The sequence below is a fragment of the Macadamia integrifolia genome, chromosome 1, assembly GCF_013358625.1.
Source record: "Macadamia integrifolia cultivar HAES 741 chromosome 1, SCU_Mint_v3, whole genome shotgun sequence".
In the NCBI taxonomy this organism is placed as follows: Eukaryota; Viridiplantae; Streptophyta; class Magnoliopsida; order Proteales; family Proteaceae; genus Macadamia; species Macadamia integrifolia.
The window spans coordinates 8,534,731-8,559,121 of record NC_056557.1 but is presented as its reverse complement, the minus strand read 5'-3'; the positions used below and the strand labels follow the sequence as shown (position 1 = coordinate 8,559,121).

At 36.7% G+C, this 24,391-nt stretch overlaps 3 protein-coding genes across 5 annotated transcripts; all 3 read right to left on the bottom strand.

The window, feature by feature from the left end:
• LOC122078794 lies at positions 1 to 15,484 on the bottom strand. 3 transcript variants are annotated; one of them, XM_042644937.1, is made up of 5 exons: positions 15,185 to 15,484; positions 14,300 to 14,985; positions 13,567 to 13,747; positions 12,997 to 13,047; positions 12,502 to 12,802 (listed from the first exon to the last, which is right to left on the bottom strand). In XM_042644937.1, the coding sequence occupies exons 2-4, from the start codon at positions 14,960 to 14,962 to the stop codon at positions 13,034 to 13,036; spliced, it is 858 nt and encodes a 285-aa protein (XP_042500871.1). In that variant the 5' UTR covers positions 14,963 to 14,985; positions 15,185 to 15,484; the 3' UTR covers positions 12,502 to 12,802; positions 12,997 to 13,033. The 3 variants fall into 3 exon arrangements, 1 of the variants encoding a protein (XP_042500871.1); XR_006140190.1 differs by lacking the exon at positions 12,502 to 12,802 and adding an exon at positions 1 to 41 and having other exon boundaries at positions 12,997 to 13,747; XR_006140188.1 differs by having other exon boundaries at positions 12,997 to 13,747.
• Positions 4,025 to 6,728, bottom strand: LOC122078776. Its single transcript, XM_042644906.1, has 3 exons — positions 5,946 to 6,728; positions 4,602 to 5,342; positions 4,025 to 4,288 (listed from the first exon to the last, which is right to left on the bottom strand). Exons 1-3 carry the CDS (start codon positions 6,603 to 6,605, stop codon positions 4,193 to 4,195), a joined length of 1,497 nt encoding a protein of 498 aa, XP_042500840.1. The 5' UTR covers positions 6,606 to 6,728; the 3' UTR covers positions 4,025 to 4,192.
• Positions 15,485 to 20,327: 4,843 nt separating the features above from the next.
• LOC122076614 lies at positions 20,328 to 22,957 on the bottom strand. The gene is made up of 3 exons (XM_042642020.1): positions 22,277 to 22,957; positions 20,815 to 21,567; positions 20,328 to 20,644 (listed from the first exon to the last, which is right to left on the bottom strand). The coding sequence occupies exons 1-3, from the start codon at positions 22,919 to 22,921 to the stop codon at positions 20,540 to 20,542; spliced, it is 1,503 nt and encodes a 500-aa protein (XP_042497954.1). The 5' UTR covers positions 22,922 to 22,957; the 3' UTR covers positions 20,328 to 20,539.
• Between the last annotated feature and the right edge of the window lie 1,434 nt (positions 22,958 to 24,391).

Genomic DNA, 24,391 nt, shown 5'->3' with positions numbered 1-24,391 from the left:
CACCATTTAGAGAAGAGATAAGCCTTCAATAACCTCAAACCCTGCATCACATAAGTTATATAAGATTGATGTAAGAAGATTGACTAATACCCTTATAATCAAATTTGCAATTATAAATTAAATGGGATCTGTTATATGATGGTTCATCTTCACCTTAAGAATCCAATGTTCATTAAGTAATTCAGTAGTTCTAACTGATTATATTATCTATGATGCCATATCATAATTTTGTAAACTTTTGAGACACTCCCCTGCTCTCTGTTCACGTTAATCTCTCGGACCTCCAAGTCATCCAGGGGAACCTTCAATTGTTAAGAGAGGAGAGACAGAAACTCCAGCTAGAGACTAGAGGTTTGAAAACCAAATTGTTTGTTACCATGAAATTCGCCGGCCCCTTGAGAAATCCTCCCTTTGGTGGAGACTTATTCCGTAAAGATGTACAATGTAAATTTGGTGTCAAAACGAGGTGGTTAAACCTAATTAGGTTTAAAATTTAGGATTTTGCTACTTGGTCATGTAACCCCTACATTAGTTTTATGGGCTAAAGAGAGTGAGTGGAGAGGCATCAACAAGGATAGAGTTTTGTGATTTTATAATGGTTGAGATGGTAATTTCACAGCATCCTATGTTTGATCAGGGTCCATGCAACCATGTAGCGTTCTTTTCCCTAAAAAGTTATTTTATGTGAGAAATATTGCCGCCGTACTCATTCATGAACACCATATATTGTTATGGATAAGATCTACCATCAATAGAAATGAGGAGCAGTAGCTCAAGGTAAGGAGAAATAGTGGTTTACAGGAATTGCTAATTCCTTTCCTTGTATCTTAAGGGGGTGTTTGGTTCGGCAAATCAAATGATGTATGTATCGGATATGAATGTCAATCTTTTGATAAACATTCTTCTGAATTATGTTTCTTTGTGAAAAATCATTTAATTGCCTTAAGGCTAGTACATGTTTCTCACGGGTTGAGATATTGGCTTCCGTAGAGAACGTCTTTCCGCTTTCTCCTTTTATACTATGTGGTAAAAATGTTGCTCAAATCTGAGTTTAAATGTTGAGGTAAACTCAGATTTGGAACATATCCTTTGTAATATGGTCATTCATGGGAAGTAGGATGCTCACTTATGAGGGTCATCCTAGTGGAACCAAACAACTCCAAAAATAAAGAATTATCATTCTAAAGAATGTCATCCCAAAGATTTACTGAACCAAACACCCCCTAAGACATTCTGATGTGATGGTCATTGTCTGGAAAGATAGCGTCATGCATCTATTGCTTTCTATTATCTTTTTCTTTGATTTTTCTACCTCCTCTTTTTATTCCCTTATTTAATATCCATACAAAGTAGTCCCTACCAATAACCATTAAGACTAACAAATCTTTCCCATCAAAATGTTGGGGAAAGTTGCCATGGAGGAGCGTTCAGCCACTTCTATAAAATCCTTGATTAATTACTACTCCCATCTTTTATTGTATAAGTTGATCATACTCATGTACTCTCTTGATACCCTTTGGACACCTTACTAAGTTCAAACCCCTTGGTCAAGGGACTCCCTCTCAACTGTGGGTGTAGGAAAACTCAGTACCAAAATGTTTGTCAACAATTAAAGCAAATGTGGAAACAGTTTTCCTAATTTGGCCAGTGTAGTGGCCTAGTGGGCATATCTAAACTAGTGCAAATGTCTCCTAATTTGACTGGGGTTGAGATTTTCTGGACAAGTGCATATATGTCCTAATTTGGCTATGCATTCAAAGTATCAACTGGTTCCCCAATTCCCACTGATCAATTAGAGATTCAAAAATCTCATTTGACACATATAATCGACATGGTTAATGTTCAGTGTCACGTAGACAAATTTGGTCGAAACAAAATAGAGGAAAATATAACAAATAAATGAAAAGAGATAAAATAGAGAATTCACAATTTGATAAATTAGTTTTACGAACTAACCTTTGAGTTTTGGCTAATTAGGAGGCAGCTAGCCTCTTGGCCATCGAGGAGGTTATGACCTTTTTCTCTTCTCAAGTAGAGAAATCATAAGAACCAATTGTCATCAAATCTGTCTTCTTTTAATTCATGATCTCTAATAAATAGGGCAGTATAGCCGTTACATAACCTACTTCTGTAACGAATCTGGGCAGCCTCTTTATTAAGAACCAGAATAGAGCATAGCAGAGGAAGTTCAATGAAAGAGTGCTTATACAAAACATTTGGCACTCACCTTCATAGACCCTTTGTGACAATTCTTTTTTAAATAATAAATAAATAATTGAAAAAGAAAACTTGTGGCATACACAGGAATGATAGAAAATATACTTGCAATACATCACATGGAGATCAGATAAACATGCAACAACGAATACATAGTCAGGTTTTAGGCATACCTGAATCCATGGCTGAACAACTTCTCAATGTCTTCTCGTATGCCCCTTGTACAACACGATCAATATTGGTCTGATCTATCCTCTTTCCCTTTTGCTTTAGGTCATTAGCCTCACTTAATGGGTCAGTGATAACCATGGTTTAAAGTATCTCCAATACCGATACGATACCCACCGATACAATACATGAAAGTTTTAAAATCCTTTCGTATCGATATATATCCTACGATACATACCGATATGCATCAATACACCACCGATAATCGATATGACTATGGAAAATATAAAATCGAGGTGAAATGTACGTTTCAGTATGTATCGGTACTCATCGGTGAGTATCAGTATGTATCGATCAGTACGTAGCGGTGAATATCGATACGTATCGGTATGTACCGATACAGTGCGCTACGGTCATATAATGGCCAAGATGGGTAATTTTTCAAAAAAAACATGATTTTTTGAGGGGATTTTGTTCCAAAGTTGCTGCCAGCCATATTTCTCTCTAACTAAAGTGGAAATCAAGGTTGGGAACAATGATTTTATATTTATGGGACAACTATAAACCTTTAATTCTTAGTGTGATTCCCTCAATTTAGTGTTTATGCATAATACAAGTTATCAATAGCTTTTTTTAACAAATTCTTTATGCAAAAGTGTTTAAAAAAATGTTTCCTATCCATTTCTGCGTGTGTATCTTTAACGTATCTTAGCGTATCTCCGATATGATACGATACCCTCCGATACGTATCTTAATTTTGACTGATCGATACGGCGATCGATACTGATACTTTAATCCTTGGTGATAACTATATATAGGGGTGAGGATAGAGACCAACCCTGCAAAGAAATTAGGGTTTCCTCCCCATTAAGGAAACAATATCTTAGGTCCACACATAGTAATATATATTTAATACCATTAAGGTGTGCTAATAGAATCCAATATCTCCATAGAGATTACTTACCATTATTGGATTCTTTCTGCTTACTCCATCTGCAGTCAACACCACTAAATCGATTTTGGAAACAAATTTTGGACTATGCTAGCCCACCTAATTGGAAATCTTACAAGGAACACTAAAGTGAGAACCAATCTCACATCTTGGAGCTTTTCAATAAATGGTGTGGGGAAGAGAATTTTCCCCCAAAAACCCACACTACATATACATCTTCTAACTATACTGTTGTAGTTCTGACAGTCATCATTCTCTGAACTCATTCAGCAGATCTCTTCAAGCTATACACATTCAGAATTTATTATAAAAATGCTGCTCATGATACTTTTAATTAGCATTGCTGGTTAGCCTACTGTTTGGTTAAACACAGTGAAGAAAAAGAGATTTAGGGGATTAGAGCAGGTATCATTCTCATCGATACATTTCACCTGGAGAAGGCAATCTTGATCTCAGACTATTTGGGAGCCATTAATCTTATCCAAAATATGATAGTTTTGAGAACTGGCCTTGGTTAGCTTTTGCTTTATCATTTGATAATTAAGAATACTCATATTTGGATTTCTTCTTTCTTCAAGTAATTTAAGCTTGCTGATTTAAGCACAAGAAGGAAAAGGATGGTGGATTATCTTTCTACATACATGCAATATGTTGGATCAACAAGATTAAAAATTCTTACTACCAAAATACTACAAAATAAAAAAGGCTATAGACTGGTAAATATGCTGTCCTATAAGGTAAACATCGATGACAAACACAAGTTTACATTCATGATAAAGTTCATTAAATCAAAATACCCTCAAAAAATTAAGGTTCAGTAGTAACTGACCTCTAGGCTATTAGGGTTCAACAAGTTTACTTCTCTTCTTTAGGAATCTTTCGGGCAAAGTTGACCAAGGCATCTGTCAATACTGATTTGGAGAGAAGAGAAGCTTTCAATAGCCTCAAAGCCTGCATCACAAAAGTAACATTGATGTAAGAAGCATGACTAATACCCTTAAAAATCAGTTGGCACCAATTGAATCTATGGGCTCTGTTAGACAATATAGTTTAAGATATAACAATCCAATGGAGGTGTGTGAATGCAGGGGAACGGTTTGGCAGGGCATATACATTACCAACCTTCACCATAAACAGACCATATAGTTCTGAATTTAAGGGAACCAATGCATTTTCACCATAGGATAGGAATAGTTATTCACTGGTTCTACCTAATTATCTATGAAGCATATCGTAATAATTTCTAAAAAAATTAGCCACTCACCTCCACCGTGCCCATTTTAACCGTACGAACCTCCAAGTCATCTAGGGGAAACTCCATGCTTTTGAGAAAGGAGAGACTCCAGAAGGAATCTGTTGGAGTGAAAACCAAATCGTCTGTTATGAAGAACGTCTCTGGTCCCTTGAGAAATCCTCCTTGACCAGCTGTTTCACTTGTTGGAGACTTGGGATTTACAAATCGTAATTGTGAAAACGTGCCAGCACAATACATATCACGCTTCTCAGTAGTCAAGCAACCGGTGTAATAGTTGTTATAATTATCCTGTACACTTCTACACCACAAGGAAGAAGGAGGCTGTTCAGATTCTTTTACTCCTAGTGGGTTGCTACTACAACCAAAACCACGGCTGACCACAGGTTGCAGCAGCAGCTCTCTTAGACTATCATCCCTCGTAACTCCTGAACATTCCACACTTCTATACAAATTGTCCATGGATCCCAGTGATGAATTCCCACCCAAGAGTCGTAAAATGGATCCAAGAGGAAAAGTAAGGAAGCTGAGAAGAAAGTCAACCATGTCTTCCCTGGCTTCAGCATATAACACTTTTTTAATTGACTTGTTGACCATTAATTTCAAATTCAAACCTTCTGCAGAGCTCAAGGAAGACTGCAACAAATCTCCCATCTCAAATTTTAAACCTTCAGATGTAAATTCTTGCTTTCTAATAAACACATCTGTCAGAGGTGTCTTGGAAAATAAAATTCCCTTGAGCAGTTTCAAAATCTATCAATGAAGAGATGGAAGACAACAGAAACAAATTTACAGTAAGTTAAGATTGACTGAATGACTGAATGTTCTATCACACAATACAAAAGATTCTGATGGAGGTACCGAATAGTGTACTTATGATAATACTTGAAACAGTGAATAGCTAGCTGATTTATAGGGTCACCAACCCAAAACTATCACAGTAAAAGAAACTAATAGTGAATAAGACCTTAAACATGTTTATAACCTTCATTCTTCAAATTTCCAACTAGTTCTCATGTAACAAACAGACAGAGATTCTCAAAATGTGCCAATTAAGGCATTCATCAAGGTCCAAAACAGAGCAAAATGCGAAGCAAGACAAATAAAGATACTGAAAAGTCAAGCCCAAAGTAAGGCAAGAAGTCTAGAACCCAACTAGGAATACATGCAAGTAGTCTTCATAAACCCTTTGATACCCCTTAAGATTAGCTCAAGAAGCGAAGATCCATGAGACAAATACAATAAGTAAAATAAAGGAGAAAGTTTCTCTTCAGTCACATTAAAAAGAATGTTCAATATTGAATCTTTAACCAATTAAAAAGTAGAAAACCCATTGCAATCAGGAGATAATCATACCTCCTCTGAGCCAATATTCAATGTGGTCTCTTGGAGTGAACTCATGTCTTTGAGCCCTAATTTGCTCAACTGTGTCAAGATAGTAGCTGTAGACATGGGCTCTATCCGTAAATCATCAGTTACTATAAACTTGGTCTTTCCATGAACAAACACGCCTCCATCTACTTCAGGACTTGCAGCCTCGTTTTCTTTTTCCCTGCGTATCTCCCTGTCCATCATTCTCCCGCAATTGCATCTGACATTCTTGAAAGTAGTATACAAACCGCCAGTCCACCTTCGGCTGCAATTCCAATCAACACAAATATAATACTTGATGGGCTCTGTATCATCAACATTCAGTTTCAGTTTCAGTTTCAGTTTCCTGCACTCATTTTCAGAAGGGTTCTTTGGATAAAGTAGCTTAGACTTGCATGCCTGAGTCTGCAGAAGCTGCTGCTGCTCAAGATTCTCCACCTCTTTGTATAGAGTGGTCATGGATCCAAGAGTGGCTGGTTGTGGTTCTTTGCTGATGAGTCTCACCATGGTTCCCATGGACATAGTCAAGAAGCTTAAAAGAATGTCCACAAAGTCACTTTTACTTTCAGCAAATACTACCTTGTTGGTCTTCTTGTCCATCAGAACCTTCAGGCTGATTGTCTGTGACCCTGATTGGGAAGCCATTGTTGATTGATTCAAGCAATAGTATTTGTTCCTGATTTCCTTCCCGATCGACCTCTGTAATTATATTGGGTTGCCCGTCTATCAACATATTCTCCTTTTGTTAATGGTTCTGATTTTCCTTCCTTTTGGGTCTTTCAGGAACGATTTCTTTACATTTTTTTTTTTTTTTAACTAAACTTTCCTATCTGGGTCATGTCATACCTTGGAAAGTTGGGTACCTTGTCGGTTACGGTTGATATTTATCTTAATATTATAATCATTATCAAGAGTCATGAAGACTTGAACAATGTAAAATATAATAAGACTTAGGTATGAATCGTCTAAGTTAAACATGATCAGGCCTTTTACCCGAGTTATTATAATATAGACGAATTTAATCATTTTTTAAATAATATCAAACTAGTTCACTACTTTAGTAATTCACTTGTATTTTTAAACATATTGCTACTAGAGTTAATTTGTAGGACCAAGATTTTCTTAAGCCACAAAAACGGCAAATCTCATGACCATGGCATTTGGATGGACTATGATCCCTCATAAATGTTGAATGTTCCACGCTCTTGTACAGATTGTTCACGCAATCTCACCCAAGAATTTATAAAATTTATCCAGGAGGCAAGGTAAGAAAGCTGAGGAGAAAGTTAACCTCGTCTTCCCTAGCTTCGGCATATAATGCTTTGTTCATGTCTGCTTAATTATTTATTTATTTCTTTTTTATTCATTATTTACTCTTTTGTTTTTCTTATACTTTAGGGTGTTTTATTTTGGTACACGCAATGCATTTGCTCGGTTGATTGATTGGTGTACGGATAATAATAATAAAAAAAAGTGTTAGAGATGAAAATGGATAGTCAAAAATTCAAATTCGATTCATATTTGTTTTGAAGTATTCAAATCCAAATTTGAATAATTCAGAAAAAGCTATTTCATTAGAATAAAAATCAACAAGTATCAGAAAAAAATAGATAAAAAACTAATGAGGGTTCTTAAAAATTCGAGAGGTTCTAGAGAATGTGAAAAGAGTGAGACAATCGAGAGAAGTGGATTGAGAATATTGGAGGGAGGAAGGTCCAGATTAATTACACCAGTACATCAAGGATGTAAACAGATAGTTGTAAATCCAAATTTGATTTGCATCTATATCCATATAGGGGTATTCGTATCCAGTAAAGGAATATACAGATTTGATCACATCCAATCCATTTTTGGTCAATATTCAATTAGTTTATACCCTTATAAAAATATGATATCAGATACCAAGTTGGTCACTATCAATACAACAAAATTTAAGGGAAGAGAAAGAAAAAAATAATAATGAAGTTGAACACAATTAGATGGGATCCACCACATGGATCTTAACCCTCCAATTTGCTCTATTCAACAATATACTTGAGACGAGGCCCAATTTGAGTATATCTTTCTCACAACTTCCACTATGTTTATTTTTGGCATGCCCCTAGCTCTTTTAGATCGTTCTATCTACATTGGATCACTTTTCCTTAATGGGGCATTCGCAACTGTCTGTTGTACATGGCCATATCACCTCAAAAGACTTTCTCAAAGCATATCATGTATTGAGGCAACTCCCAAATCCACTCTAATTCATTTATCAATTTTATCTTTCCTTGTTTTCCCACACATCCATTTCAACATCCTCATCTTTGTTATTCCTTGCTTGTCTATATCGATAGTCAATTACGATTGATATATTTATCAATATCAATACTAGTATGGATTTCTTGTATCAAACCAATTCGAGATCAAAAACCCGTTTTTCTACTTGGAAAAAAAAAATTGCTTTTAAGCCAATACAATTGATCCATATTGTTATGGTTAAAAAGGGTTAAAAAGGATTCCAATCATACAAATACGTAGATTTGTGACTTTAGGTGGGAAATATTACCATCGTACTCATTCATGGACACCAGATATAGTTAGGGATAAGATCTATATCCACCAATAGGGACTTAACTATCAAATTAATGTTTGATTTTTTTTGTTTTTTTGCTATTCTATCCTACTAAGCGTCGCTGGCCAATGGCCACCTACTCCTACACACAATCACTTGCATACACATGCATATGATAGGTTTGATCTCACAACCTCCTCCCCTGAATAGTTTTGTTGACGGCAATGCTGAATGAATGTGGATCCTTAGTGCAACTGCAAAGTCATTTTTGTTAAGACATGTTGGTTGGAACCAACCTTTGATGGTGCCTCTTCTTACATTTCATAAATAGCTATGAGGTTTAACACTTAAACCCATCCCTACAATAGCTTCAAAACAGTTTTTATAACTTCTTTCCGGGTTCATATCTTAATTTTTGTCATCAATTGATTATATTTTTAAGTATGTGCAATACCTTGGATCAACAAAATTAAAAGTTCTTACTTCCACTATTGAGCTGTTCTATAAGAACATCAATAACATCAATGACAAAACACATTTCTGAGTTTCATGAGAAAATTGATTGAATCAAACGCCACTTACAAAGGTCATGTCCTTATGAACATTTACTTTTCTTTCTTGGAACTTCTTCAGGCTTTCGAGGCTCGACGAAGACATCAGTCAGTACCGATTTGGAGAAGAGAGAAGCCACCAGTAGTCCCAAAGCCTGCAACACAAAAGTAAAATTGATGAAAGAAGCATGACTTAATACCCTTATAATCCTATTAGAATTTATAAAAATGGGCTGTGTCACAAAATTTTGATAGGGTTCTGGCATTTCAAAATATATAAGAATCCAGTACTTAAGTAATTCACTACTTCTACCTGATTATCAATCAAAAGTTCTTTGCCACTCACCTGGTACCTGCCCACTTTAACCGTCTTAACCTCCTAGTCATCTAGGGGAACCTTCATGCTTTTAAGAAAGGAGAGACTCCAGATAGAGACTATTGGAGTGATAACCAAATCGTCTGTTACAATGAAATTCGCCGGCCACTTGAGAAATCCACCTTGACTTGATGTATACCTTGTTGGAAAGTCGGGACTTACAAAGCTTAATGGTGAAAGACAATCACTTTCACCTCTAAGTTTAGACTTGGTAGCAGTCAGGTAGCCAGAGTAAGGTTTGTCTTTATTCTGTGGATTTTGATAGCTTCTACACCAAATGGCTTCATCAATATCTACTCCTAGAAGCTTGTAGGAATCATAGCAGCTAAGGCCAGGGTAAAGGGGAGGATAATTTAGGCTATCATCCCTCGTAAATCCTGAAAAACATCCCATGCTACAGTACAACTTCTCAATGGATTCCAGTGATGAATTCCCCCCTTCAAGAGTTGTAAAATGGATCCAACAGGTAAGGTAAGGAAGCTGAGGAGAAGGTTAACCATGAGTTCATCAGCTTCAGCAAATAATACTTTGTTCATTGACTTGCTCATCGTTAATTTAACCATAAAACTCATAACTACTCATAACTCCAGTATAGCTCAAGGGAGACTACAATGCATCTTCTATCTCAACTTTTACAGCTTCTGATGTAAATATCCCTTGCTTTCTAAGAAACACATCTGTCAGAGGTGTCTTGGAAAATAATGATCCCTTGAGCAGATTCAAAATCTGTAAATGAAAACATCAAAGACAGTAAACACAATTTTTTAGTAAGGATTCTTATGGAGGTACCTAACACAGTAAAAGAGAGTAAACAGTAAATGCAAATAAAGACCTTAAAGAAATTTATAAGTCTTCATTTTAAAATTCTCATACTAGTCCACTTTAGTGTAGAACTCTACTTACCTTCTTACTACTTCTTACTAATCAAACAATTTAGTAAGATATTTTAAATCAAAAGAAAAAAAAACAAAAAAAACAAAAAAAACAAAGAAAAAAACAAGAACAAAAAACAAGAACAAAAAACAAAAAAAAAACCAAAAAAACAAAACAAAAACAGAGCTTAAGTGAAGATGAAAACAGAAGGTTTGAATTGAATCTTTAGTTACTTAAAATGTAGAAAGCCATTGCAAGGTGAAAATCATTCATACCTCCTCTGAGCCAATACTCAATGTGGTCTCTTGGAGGGAACTCGTCTTTGATCCCAAGTTTATGCAACAGTGTCAAGATAGTAGCTGGAGTCATAGGCTCTACCTGCGAATCATCGGTTACCATGAACTTGGTCATTCCCCGAACAGACACTCCTCCATCTCCTTCAGCTCTTGCAGCATCATCTTCTACATTCATGTTTATCCCCCTGCCCATCTTTTTCCCGCAGTTGCATATGATATTCTTGAAAGTAGTATATCAACCACCAGATTGTCTTCGGCTGAAGTTCCAATCATCACAAATGTAGTGCTTGGTAGGCTCTATGGGCTCCGTATTATCAATGTTCAGTTTCAGTTTCCTGCACTTGTTTTCAAAAGGATTCTTCGGATGAAGTAGCATGGACTTGCATGCCTGAGTCTGCAGAAGCTTCTCCTCAAGATCCTTCACCTGATTGTATAGAGTAGTCAAGGAACCAAAAGTGGCTGGATGTGGTTGTTTGCTGATGAGTCTTACTATGGTTCCCATAGGCATAGTCAAGAAGCTCAAAAGAATGTCCACAAAGTCACTCTCAGCTTCAGCCATTATTACTTTGTTCTTCTCCTTGTCTATCAGAATCTTCAGGCTGATGCTCTGTGACCCTTGACAAGCCATTGTTGATTGATTCAAGCAACCTATAAAACAATTCTTCACTACTCTGTCTTTCCTACTCCGTTTGATAGGCTTATATAGCAGAATCCACTGCCTATGTAAACCCCATGTTAATAATGATAAGATGAAGATGAGGATATAAATGAGATTAACTACATGGAAGACCCAGTTCATGACGATTCATATACCACATTCAAACCGATCTGCAACCCATAGAAAATAGTAACCAAAGTAATAAAAGGTGGGACTTATTTCATGGAATCCAGTTTCTAAGCATTGGAAGTTGGAGCATGAATCAAGTCTCTCCTTAACCTCTGTGCCTCTCTTTTCTCTTTTGTTGGTTTAATTAAAGAAACACTTCTTGAACAGTAGCACTTGGAAAAATCCAATGTGTGATATCAGACTTCTCCATTATTGTGATGGTTATTATTCCCCTTGATCAAAACACAGCATCTAACTGTAAGGTGAAGATTGATGTTCTGAGTTGCACGACCCACTGTCCTTGGATGGCCGAACCATTTATCAAACGTTTTCAATTTTAAAATCAGCACTATTCCATCTCCTTAGGTCTTACAGCACCATCTTCTTTTGCCATGTGTATCTCCTTGTCCATCATTTTTCCGCAATTGCATCTCGCATTTTTTAAAGTAGTATACAAATGGCCAAATCGGGTGCATTCCCAACAAGCACAAATATAGTGCTCGGTGAGCTCTATATCATTGATATTTAGTTTCAGTTTCAGTTTCCTGCACTCAATTTCATAAGGATTCCTTGAATGAAGTAGCTTGGACTTGCATGGCTTAGTCTGCAGAAGCTACTCCTCAAGATTCTCCACCCATTTGTATAGACTGGTCATGGACCCAATAATGCCTGGATGAGGTTGTTTGCTGATGAGTCTCACTATGGTTCCCATGGGCATTGTCAAGAGCTTAAAATAACGTCCACAAAGTCACTGTTGGCTTCAGCAACTACAACTCTGATTGTTCTCCTTGTCCATCACAACCTACAGGCCGATTGTCTGTGACCCTTCTCGGGAAGCCATTGTTGATTGATTCAGGAAACTCTTCAAGAGAATCAATGACTAATTTCTTTCCCTTTCCCTCGACCACTATAACTAAAATGTGAATCTGATCGTCCACATTACTGTAAACATGAATCAATACAGTTGGTGATGGATATTTTAGTTGTGTAGGGATATTAGATTCTAATCAGAGTTTAATTCCTTTATATTTAGCACTGTTTATAAGGAATGTATAAGACTGAATCGACCTTAATCTCTTCTTAGAGAATAGTTCATATCCCAAAGCTACCTAGTGGCAAATAGAGCCTTAATTAGACAAACATCGCCAAACACAAGTCTATGTTTATGAGCAAGTAAATAAACTTAAATCAAACCACCCTTACAAATTAAGGTCACTGAACAAATCTTAGGCTATTTTAACCCATGATGACCTTATCCAGGTTTACTCTTCATGGTCAGGACTCCTTAATTCAAAGTTGAATATGGCTTGCAAACATCAGTTGGCAACGATTTAGAGAAGAGATTAGCCTTCAATAAGCTCAAACCCTGCATCACATTAGTTATAAGATTGATATAAGAAGATTGACTAATCAAATTGGCAATTATAAATTAAACGGACTCTGTTATATAGTTCATCTTCACCATAGGAATCCAATGTTCAATGCGTAACTCACTAATTCTAATTGATTATATTATCTATGATGCCATATCATAATTTTGTAAACTTTTGAGACACTCACCTGCTCCCTGGACACTCTAATCTCACGCACCTCCAAGTCAGCCAGGGGAACCTTCAATCGTGTAACAAAGGAGAGACAGAGAATCGAGTTAGACACTAAAGGTTTAAAAACAAAATTGTCTGTTACCATGAAATTCGCTGGTCTCTTGAGAAATCCTCCTCCACTTTGTGGAGACTTATTCCATAAACTTCGGCAACATCCACTTGTTCCACCATGATAATAAGACTGACACTTAGTAGTCAGGTAGGCAGTGTAAGGGTTATCATCTTTCTTCTGCAGATTTTCATAACTTGTACACCACAAGTAATTAGGCTGACCATCAATTTCATTTAGTCCTAGTGGGTTGTAAGAACCACGGCAGAGGCCAGGGTACAGCAGCAGGTCCCTTATAGTATCAGTCTCGGTAATTCTTGACCATGCCACACTCATATACAGATTGTCCATGGATCCCAGCAATGAATTCCCACCCAAGAGTTGTAAAATGGATCCAAGAGGCAAGGTAAGGAAGCTGAGGAGAAAGTTAACCAGATCTTCCCCAGCTTCAGCATACGGCTTTGTTTATTGACTTACTCATCATTAACTTCATACACATGTATTCCGGAAATGTGAATGAAGTAATTCCACTGCTCTTAGACTGCACTGCATCTGCTATCTCAAAATTTAGGGCTTCAGATGTAAATCCTTGCTTTCTAAGAAAAACATCTGTCAGAGGTGTCTTGGAAAATAACGATCTCTTGAGCAGATTCAAAATCTATAAATGAAGACATCAAAGACAACAGAAGAAAATTTTCATTTAGTTAAAGATTGGACATACAGTTGAAACAGTGAATGAAAAATGTAAACAGCATATACACATATAGACATTAAACTTCAATTCTCCAACTAGTCCTTGTATAACAAACATATAAGAAATTCACAAAAATGTGCCCATTATGCTCTTTAGCAAGGTCCAAATTGCAGAGAGCACAATGGACTGTAAGATAAATAATTAAAGATACTGAAAAGTCAAACCCAAATAGGAAGGACAGCAAACCACCCCAGATAAGAGAAAAAGTCAAGAACCCAAGCAGGAATATATTTAGTATCCTTACATAGCCAGTTGGAAAACCAGAGAGGCAAACATCCATTATACAAATACAAGAAATGTAAAAAATATATACCCCCTCATAAAGGAAAAGACCAAAACATAAGAGGAATAAATTAATTTAGGAAAAATATTCTAGTGTGGAACTTTACTTTCCTTCTACTGGGGGACCTCAAGTGAAGAAGAAAACAGAAGGTTCAAATTGAATTAAAATCATACCTCCTCTGAGCCAATATTCAGTGTAGTCTCTTGAAGTGATCTCTCGTCTTTGATCCCAACTTTGTACAACAGTGTCACTATAGTAGCTGGAGAAATGGACTTTACCTGCAAATCATCTGTTACCATGAACTTGGTCGTTCCACAAACAAACACTCCTCCATCTCCTACAGATCCTGCAGCTTCATGATCTAGTTTTTCCATACACGTCTCCTTGTCCATCATTTTCCCGCAACTGCATCTAACAGTTTTGAAAGTACTATAAAATCTGCCAGATCCTCCATTACATATTCCTCGGCTGCAATTCCAATCAGCACAAATATAGTACTTGGTGGGCTCTTTATCGTCAATATTGAGTTTCAGTTTGCTGCAAACTTTTTCATTAGGATTCCTTGGATGAAGTAGCATGGACTTGCATGCCTCAGTCTGCAGAAACTGTTCCTCAAGTTCCTGCTCCACCCATTTGTATAGAGTGGTCAAGGACCCAATAGTGACTGGCTGTGGTTGTTTGTTGAGGAGTCTCACTATGGTTCCCATGGGCATAGTCAAGAAGCTTAAAAGAATGTCCACAAAGTCACCATCAGCTTCAGCCATTACTACTCTGTTCTTCTCCTTGTCGATATAAACCTTCAGGCTGAGGGTCTGTGGCCCTTCTTCGAAAGCCATTGTTGATTGATTCAGATGTGAACCTGAAAGGGTATTTGATTAATAAGCATATAGAAGTTTGTTAAACATCAGGAGAAAAAATTACTAAATAAGTGTACATTCATCAAGAGCATTTACAAGTCTAACCAAACCCAATACAGCAAGCTTAGTAAATAATTGCAAGAAATAAAGCTTCCGAGTGATTTGGATCCTAGAAGAAGAAGAAGAAGAAGAAGCTCTTACCCTCTCTCTACGACTCTGCAACCTTGGGTTCAGTTGAGCATTTTCTCTATCTTTTGTTTATTTGTTCTGCTTTCCTTCCTCTTATGTCAATACCTGGACCGGTCTGAAACGTTTCTTTTTTATGGAAAATTTACTATCACTCCCCACTTGGCCTTTATTTACTGAAACTTTCTTACGTTTTTTATGTTTTTTTCTTCTGATATTCTCTGGTTTTGGACTTGCACATCTCTTTACGGTTCAAAACATGGTTTTACTAAGTTAAGAAAACAGCCAATCAGCTTGTCCTTCTATTATTTCTTGATCCAAATGTTGTTTTGCTTAAACTCAAACTCCTCCTTGGCTCCCAAATTGTTATTTTATTATTTTATTATTTTATTATTTTATTATTTTATCTTTTATGAATTTTCTTTAAATGGATAGGTTTTGAGTCACTTAAAGATATTGTTCATTTATTAGTTTTTTATTTTTAGACTTAATCCATCATCAGGGTTATTCTTTATTTATTAATTTATTTTTCCCTTTATCTCATCCATCATCATAAGTTTAGTAATCTTTTTTTTTTTTTCCTATCAATATTGAATTGATATCGATCTCAATCAATATTAATTCGGATCGGTATCGATCTTAATGTTACATTCTCCGTTAGGGTTGCGACATATGGTTTTAGGGATTAAAAAAATCATAAAAAAATTAATAAAAGTATTGAATTTGTATCGTTCTCAATAAATATCGATACAAATCACTTAATCCTTCCAAACTGAAAAGAAATTTAAATTCATGGAAACTCGCCACTCTCTAATGGAGGAATGAGACCCATATAAAGTATTGATTTTCATTCTTAATCAATTTGAACCAATCAATTTTTAAACTGATCAATTTAAAAAATATTTAATAGATTACCAGTGAAAAGAAAAGGTAATCTGAATATTTAAAAAAAGCATGAAAAAAAGAGACACAAAAATTCAAAAGCAGGGAAATATCAGAAAAGAAATAAAAAAATAGAGGAAGTTTATAAATATAGGCAAAGTATTGGAGTCTGATAGTAAATTTCCCTCCTTTTGTTTTCGATTTTTCTGCTTTGTTTGTATCCTGCGATATCCATGAGGTCATGACCACTGTTAGTTAAAACGCGTTCCCCTTTTTTTCCTGTTTAAAACGTGTTTTCCCGTATGTTATTATACAATCTGGAAAAAAAAGGGAAACGGCAAAAGAATCCGTTTTAAACGTGTTTTAAACGGCCGTTTTAAACGCGTATCCGTTTTTTAAGGGTAAAATAAGAATTTTATTAAAAAATTAATTAATTAAAAAAAAAACCTATTAGTAAAAGTGAAGAGTGAAGACAATATAGTTCTTGGTTTTTTGTTTTTAACTTCCATACTATCTATAGGAAAAAAATCTCATCTTCTTATAGCCCATTGAGTAAGGAGAAGTTAAAGTTAGCAACATCTCATTTTCTTGTAGCCCATTGAGCTATTTTATCTTGGGACTCCTAGAGCTTTTGGAATATTAGATGCATGTATACAAGTAATAATCTCTCAAATTGCATGAGTATACTACTGTTTTTTTTGTTTCGTTTTTTTGAAAACTACACGTTTAATACTCGTACCGTTCGTTTTCTTCTGTTTGCTATTTCCTATTTTTTTGACCGTTTTTTGATCGTATCATTCATCATTTTTATCTGTTTAAAACTGGTACCGTACGTTTCTGTTTTTTGCCGTTCCCGTTTTAACTAACAGTGGCCATGGCAATTCCGCAGGTGCTCATGCCTCACCCCACAGGCCGCCTCTCTACCTATATCTCTGGCACCCTGCACCCAGCCGATTCTACCTCAAACCTTGTCTACCAAGCCAACAACCTATCCGGCAACGGCCCCATTACGAGTGAAGACTCCTCACACCATCTGCTATCCGCCCTGCACACCCACTCATGCAACTTCTCAAATAACCCCAACATCCTATCACATCTCCTACCCCTACTATCTTACTTTTCCATTACTGGACCTACCCCACTAACAATGGAGACCACCCATCCTCACTAGCCACAGCAATATGGCCTAGGCCCAGGCCCAGGCCCAGACCCAGACCCTTAACCTGATTTACTCCCTTGGTCCAATACCTGAACTAGCTAACCCCACTCACCCAGTTCAGGACACAACCTTCCTACTGAGATTGTTAACCCTCCATGCGCCTCACCCATTCCACTGCCCCTGCTCATATCCTCTGTGTCCTCCCCTGTGTTGTCCTTCTTGGGGAAAAATAAATAAATAAATTGCTTGGGGAGTCCAACAAGTTGAAACTTATGAGCAAAGTGGTTTCAGATTGATGCTGCTCATGCTCTGGTCTCAAATACACCGTCCTTTCAAGAGCATTTTTTACAGGATGCCCCGTGGTGGTTAGGGGAGATCAGCACCAAGGGATTTATGAAGATCATTTCATAAAATTATCAAGGGTTGGGAAAGGCTTTGACAGTTAGCTCTCTTCACCATCTTTCCCAAACTACTCACCCGGATATCGTATTCCTTATGGAGACCAGATGTTGCGAGTCTTGTGACAAGAAGCTTGAGAGGATTGGTCGTTGGATCAAACTAACGTCTCTCTTTGCCGTTGAACCAGTGAATACTGGAGTTAGATTAGCCCCTTTTTAGGAGGATTTGGCACCTCTCCTGAGGGGTGATTGTCCAGGTCTTGCCCCATAGCTATCTGGGCGATCGCCAAATGTCCGACGTCTCTTTCTCCGTGCTTCGTTAGGAACCATTGGATTGTCATCTGGACACGTGGTGAATGTCCAGGGAGCTATGGGGTGATTACCGCTAAGGAGAAGAGTGTTAGCGGTTCTTTCTTCATGCCTTGTTAGACACCATTGGATAGTCGCTTGGACATGTAACGATCACCCAAATAGCTATGGGGTGACCAGGGCAAACATGCACCACTAAGGAGAAAGTCGAATCCTTTTTGGGATAGTAATTCGAAGATTGAAGTCTTCTTATATGCTGATTCAAGAATGATAGATATTAAGGTTAGTACAAAACTCAAACTCCCCTTTCTTCCTAACTTGTGTATATGGAGATCCTGTCGGATCTTGTAGGCAGATTGTGTGGGATAGAATTATTTCATTTGGGGTGAATTGCCATGATAATTGGCCTGTGCTCCGTGACTTCAATTACTTTTTGTCTTGGCGCAAGAAGCGGGGAGGGAATACCAGAGAAACTCGTGACGTTATGCATTTTAGGGTCTTTTTGGACTCATGCCCATGGATTTAGGGGACAGTATGGATAGGTGCCTATTGGTTGATTTCACCTTCTTTTTTAAGTAAGATTTTCTTACTATTTTATCCCTAAAACGATACAGATAATCGATCTAGATCGATCAGAAAAGGAGCTAAATTGGACGATCACCACTCAGGAAATGAGCTAAATTTAACGGCGCCCAATGAGAGGTGGAGAACAAGGTGCCGATAGAAGTTTTTTTTTTTTTCTTTAATAAATAGATATCATTGCAATTAAAATCTTGATAAAAAAAAAAAAATTGTTTGAAGAATCAATCAGCTATGGAAAAAGAGTCCCCAATTCTAGTTTAATTCTCTCCATACCCATTGCCATTGTACATTTTCAAAATTCAACACTCTTATATTTTGAAAATTCAATGATGTTGGAACTTTAAGGTATTTAAGAGGTTAAAATGAATCTGAATTTCAAAAAACTTTTTATAATCGCAAATTAGTAAAGAGAGAATTATACAAGAATTAGAGATGAGCCAAATCCCAGAATCACAAGATTGAAACGTCATAATGAATAATCCATGAGGGAAAGTAATCCATGTACATTTGTAGTGGGTGATACTGTGGTGGCCTGGTGGGTTCATGGTTTTAAGTATTGTTATCAGTTTAATAACGATTGCATTAGTGTTGGAACTGATATCGCGACTCGATGCGTATCAGAGGACTTTGCCACATATATACCAATGCCCCCTTTTTTTTTAATATAATTTGGACATGTTGGCTGCAATGGGATGATTTTGCCTCTTTCTTTAAAATTTGGATCTTTTTTTCACTATTCCTGGTTGTATTATTTCCATGGATTCTATGACCATACAACTTGCCCTACTTTCATTAGTGAGTTAATTATTGATGGTGCTTGGAATGTTTTGTTGCTTCAAGTCTTATTTCCCCCATATCTTGTTAAAGCAATTGTCTCACATTCTTTAGAGTAATTTGAATCATGATGATAAATGGTACTGCCCTATGACAAAGAAAACTGATTATTGAGTACTTCAAGTTGTTAGTTCATATTAGGGGTGTGAATTCTAAGCCCGCACTGGTAGGCTCGATCGATCCAGACACGTTTATGGTCCGACTTAGATTGGTCCGTTTAAAAAATGTGTCGGGCTTGAGCCCACACCGGTAGGCCCAATCGAGCCTGACATGTTTATTAAACGGGTGTTCACGTTATAAGTAGCTAGCCCGACCAAACCGACTCGTTGTAACCTGACCCCTTTAATACTACATAAAATTCCTATTTTGCCACTATTAGTAAGAAACAAATTAAGCTTTCTTACCCTTTGCTTCGTAATAGGTTTTGGTTTAATTAAGCTTTATTTTGTAAGTTGTAAATGTCATAATCTCTTCTTTTTCCTTGTAAGAACAACCATAATCTTATATCATTTTTCTTTTTTATTAAAGATTTGCTTCACATATTTATGGGCATTCAACCAACTTAAGAAAATATTTTTAGGGTAGCCATGTTTAAAGCTCGTTTAGGCTTAAATAGGTCCGTAGTCCAGTTAAGGCTCGGTTAAGACCCATTTAAAAAAGCCCGATTAAAACCCGACACTGACCGATCCGATTATAAACCATACCATGCCCACAAAGCTAGGCCCGTTAACTTAAACGGGCGTTCACGATGTAAGGCTTTTAAGTGGTCAAGCCCGATTAAGCCCGATAGAGACCGGCCTAGCCCGACCGATTGACACCCCTAGACTTCATGTTGATTGCGTGGTTGTTCAAATACCTCTTCTAGGTTTGAACATTGAAGGTTTGGATTTTTATTTTATTTTTTTGATAAAAAATAAATTAAGACGGAAAAGAAAAAAATTACAAAGGCAAGATACCACAAGGGAAAAAAATGAAAAGAAGAGAGATCAAAACATGAAAATGAGAACTGAAATGTGAATTTACTAGAGAAACAGGTCCATAACACATAGCTAACTGGTGGTAAACAGAGCCATTAGAGGAACATCGATAACAAAAAACACAAGTCTATATCTATGAGCAAGTAAATTAAATCAAAAAACCACCATTACAAAGGTCACTGAACTCAATAGGCTATTATTATAAGTCCCATGATATCCATATCAACATTTACTCTTCTTGTTTGGGACTCTTTAATTCAAAGTTGAATATGGCTTGCAAAGCATCAGTTGGCACCGATTTAGAGAAGAGATAAAACTTCAATAACCTCAAAGCCTGCATCACATAATTTATATGTAAGATTGATTTAAGAAGATTGACTAATACCCTTATATAGTTCATCTTCATTATAAAAATCCAATGCCCATGAAGTAATTAACTAGTTCTAACTGATTATATTATCTATGATGCCATATCATAATCTTGTAAACTTTTGAGACACTCACCTGCTCTCTGCCCACGTTAATCTCTCGGACCTCCAAATCATCCAGGGGAACTTTAAATTGTGTAACAAAGGAGAGACAGTGACTCCAGTTAGAGACTAAAGGTTTGAAAACCAAATTGTCTGTTACCATGAAATTTGCTGGTCCTTTGAGAAATCCTCCTCCACTTGGTGGAAACTTAAGTTGTAAATATTTACAGCATTCACTTGTTCGACCATGATCAGGCTGCCGCTCAGTAGTCAGGTAGGCAGTATAAGGGTTATCATCTTTATTCTGCGGATTTTGATAACTTGTACACCGCAAGGAATCAGGCTGACCATCAATTTCATTTAGTCCTAGTGGGTTGTAAGAACCACGGCAGAGGCAGGGGTGCAGAAGCAGGTCCCTTATAGTATCAGTCTTGGTAATTCTTGACCATGCCACACTCATATACAGATTGTCCATGGATCCCAGCAATGAATTCCCACCCAAGAGTTGTAAAATGGATCCAAGAGGCAAGGTAAGGAAGCTGAGGAGAAAGTTAACCAGATCTTCCCCAGCTTCAGAATACAAGGCTTTGTTTATTGACTTACTCATCATTAACTTCATACTCATGTCTCTTGGAAATCTATATAAAGTACTTCCGCTGCTCTTAGACTGCACTGCATCTGCTATCTCAAAATTTAGGCCTTCTGAAGTAGATATTCCTTGCTTTCTAACAAAAACATCTGTCAGAGGTGTCTTGGAAAATAAAGATCTCTTGAGCAGATTCAAAATCTATAAATGAAGACATCGAAGACAACGGAAGAAAATTTTCATTTAGTTAAAGATTGGATGTATAATCTGTACACAATACAAAAGATTCTGAGGTACCTAGTATATACTCATAATACTTCAAACAGTATATACACATAGAATATTAAACTTCAATTCTCCAACTAGTCCTAGTATAACAAACAAATAGAGATTCACAAAATGTGCCCATTACGTCTTTAGCAAGGCCCAAAATACAGAGAGCACAATGGGTTGTAAGAAAAATAATTAAAGATACTGAAAAGTCAAAGACCAAAGAGAAGGAAAGCAGTAAAGCCCAAATAAGGCAAAAAGTCAAGAACCCAATTGGAATGAGAACATGCATTCTCATTTAGGAATGCATTTCCTTCACTCCAAATAGATCCTGCCTATGAAGTCTATGATGAAATGCCTGAAAAAATTCTAAAATCAAGAATGTAATTTTGCCAAATATACCTCCACAAAATGTTCTCATTTTTTTCTTTGAGAAAGCATTTTCTGAGGTGGGACAATGACAACATGCATACCAAGCATAGCCTTAGTATCCTTACATAGCCAGTTGGAAAACCAGAGAGGCAAACAGAAGGTTTGGGGATAGAACAGTATAAATCCTAGTGTGGAACTTTACTTCCTTCTACTGAGGGATCTCAAGTGAAGAAGAAAACAGAAGGTTCAAATTGAATCAAAATCATACCTCCTCTGAGCCAATATTCAGTGTAGTCTCTTGAAGTGATCTCTTGTCTTTGATCCCAACTTTGTCCAACAGTGTCACTATAGTAGCTGGAGAAATAGACTTTACCTGCAAATCATCTGTTACCATGAACTTGGACTTTCCAAAGACAAACACTCCTCCATCTCCAGCCACATATTCTTTGTTCCTGCGTATCTCCCTGTCCATCATTTTCCCGCAGTTGCATCTGTCATTCTTGAAAGCACTAAACAAACCGTAATTCTCACGGCTACAATTCCAATCGGCACAAATATAGTATTTGGTAGCATCGATATTCAGTTTCAGTTTCCTACCGTACTCCTCTTCATAAGGATTCTTTGGATGAAGTAGCATGGACTTGCATGCTTGATTCTGCAGAAGCTGCTCATCAAGATTCTCCACCCATTGGTATAGACTGGTCAAGGATCCACTATTGGCAGGCTCTGGATGTTTGCTGATGAGTCTCACTATGGTTCCCATGGGCATAGTCAAGAAGTTGAAAAGAATGTCCACAAAGTCACTCTCAGCTTCAGCCATTACTACTCTGTTGTTCTTCTTGTCGATCAGAACCTTCAGGTTGATGGTCTGTGATGATCCTTCTTGGGAAGCCATTGTTGATTGATGATTCATTCAAGCAACTCTCTTAGAGAATTTGTTCTTAATTTCTTGGTCGAGTTCTATGGCAATACAACAATAATCTTAATTTTATCCCAACTTAATAAGTCAGGTACATGAATCCAAACAAAACAAAATGAAGAAAACAGAAAACAAGAGAAGGGGACATATAATTGGAAAAGGATGAAGAGGATAGAGGTTCAATCCACATGGTAGGAGAAACTCAACTAAATGTTGTCGGGAACATGAATCCTAACCCTGCAATAGGTTCCTATCTAAGGTCATACTTGGGACAAGGCTGAGACTAAGCGTATCATTCTTCACCACTTTGGTTATGAGAATGGGACATTATAATGAGTCCATTCTCTTACGATCTGATCCACAAATATAGAATCCACCTAAATTTTTCCTTAGGTGGATACCATCTGTGTGGATCAATCCTGCACGAGAACTTGATCCCTGAACCTGATCTACTTTCCATTATAATGCCCTTGGTGGGTTATTGCTTGATTGGTTTATAAAGACAAAAGCATGGTATCTGGTATCATATCGGTCATTTTTTGGTAACACTGGTACCATATTGGTCACCGCTGATAATAATATGATAATATCAAGACGAGCTCGTACATTTCAAAAGGCCATTTTCCAATAATAAAAAGAAAATCTATATTGATTAATACCATGATACCAATACGTATTGGCCATGTGAATTTGATAGTCAATATTTGATATGCTACAGTAAATATGAATTTAAAAAGTTGAGGTCTTTGATGGGTGGTGGATTTTTTTTTGCTTTTTTTTTCCCCCCTTTTTTTTGCCCTTCGTTGGGTGCATAATTTGTTGGATATTGGTATTATAAATGAATTTGTAAGTTTAATGAATAATTTTGAAAGAAAGAAAAAAAAAATTTCCCTCTTTTCAGGAGGTGCATTGTAGATACAATTGATACTGGCATCGATGGTTCGTGGGACCTACAAAAGCACATGCAAAAGTATCAACATGAATGAGATTTTTTATTAAAAAAAAAAAAATGAGACTTTATTTCATAGACTAGGTAACTTTCTTTTTCCCTTTGGTTTTATGTGAATTTTTAGTGTATTAGAAGGGAAAACAATAATCTTCACAAAAATTGCTAATTTTTTCCTTCTTGCCTAAGGTATTTTAATGTGTTAGTCATTGCTTACCAAAAAATAACAATGTGAGGTCATTGTCTGAAAGGTAGCATCATGCACCAATTGTTTTCTAGTAACTTTGTTGGATTTTTCTTCATCCTCCTTTTTTTTATAGCCATTAGCCATACAAATTTGTTCGTACCAATAACCATGAGACTAACAAATCTTTTCTATCAAAATACTGGTGAAAGTTTTCCTCCACAGCCCCACCTATGGAGAGGGCTCAGCCACTTCTAAGGTCATTAATTAATTATTACACCCATCTTTTTTTTTTTTTTAAGTTAACTAAGGTGTTCCTGCCACCTTATGCGCA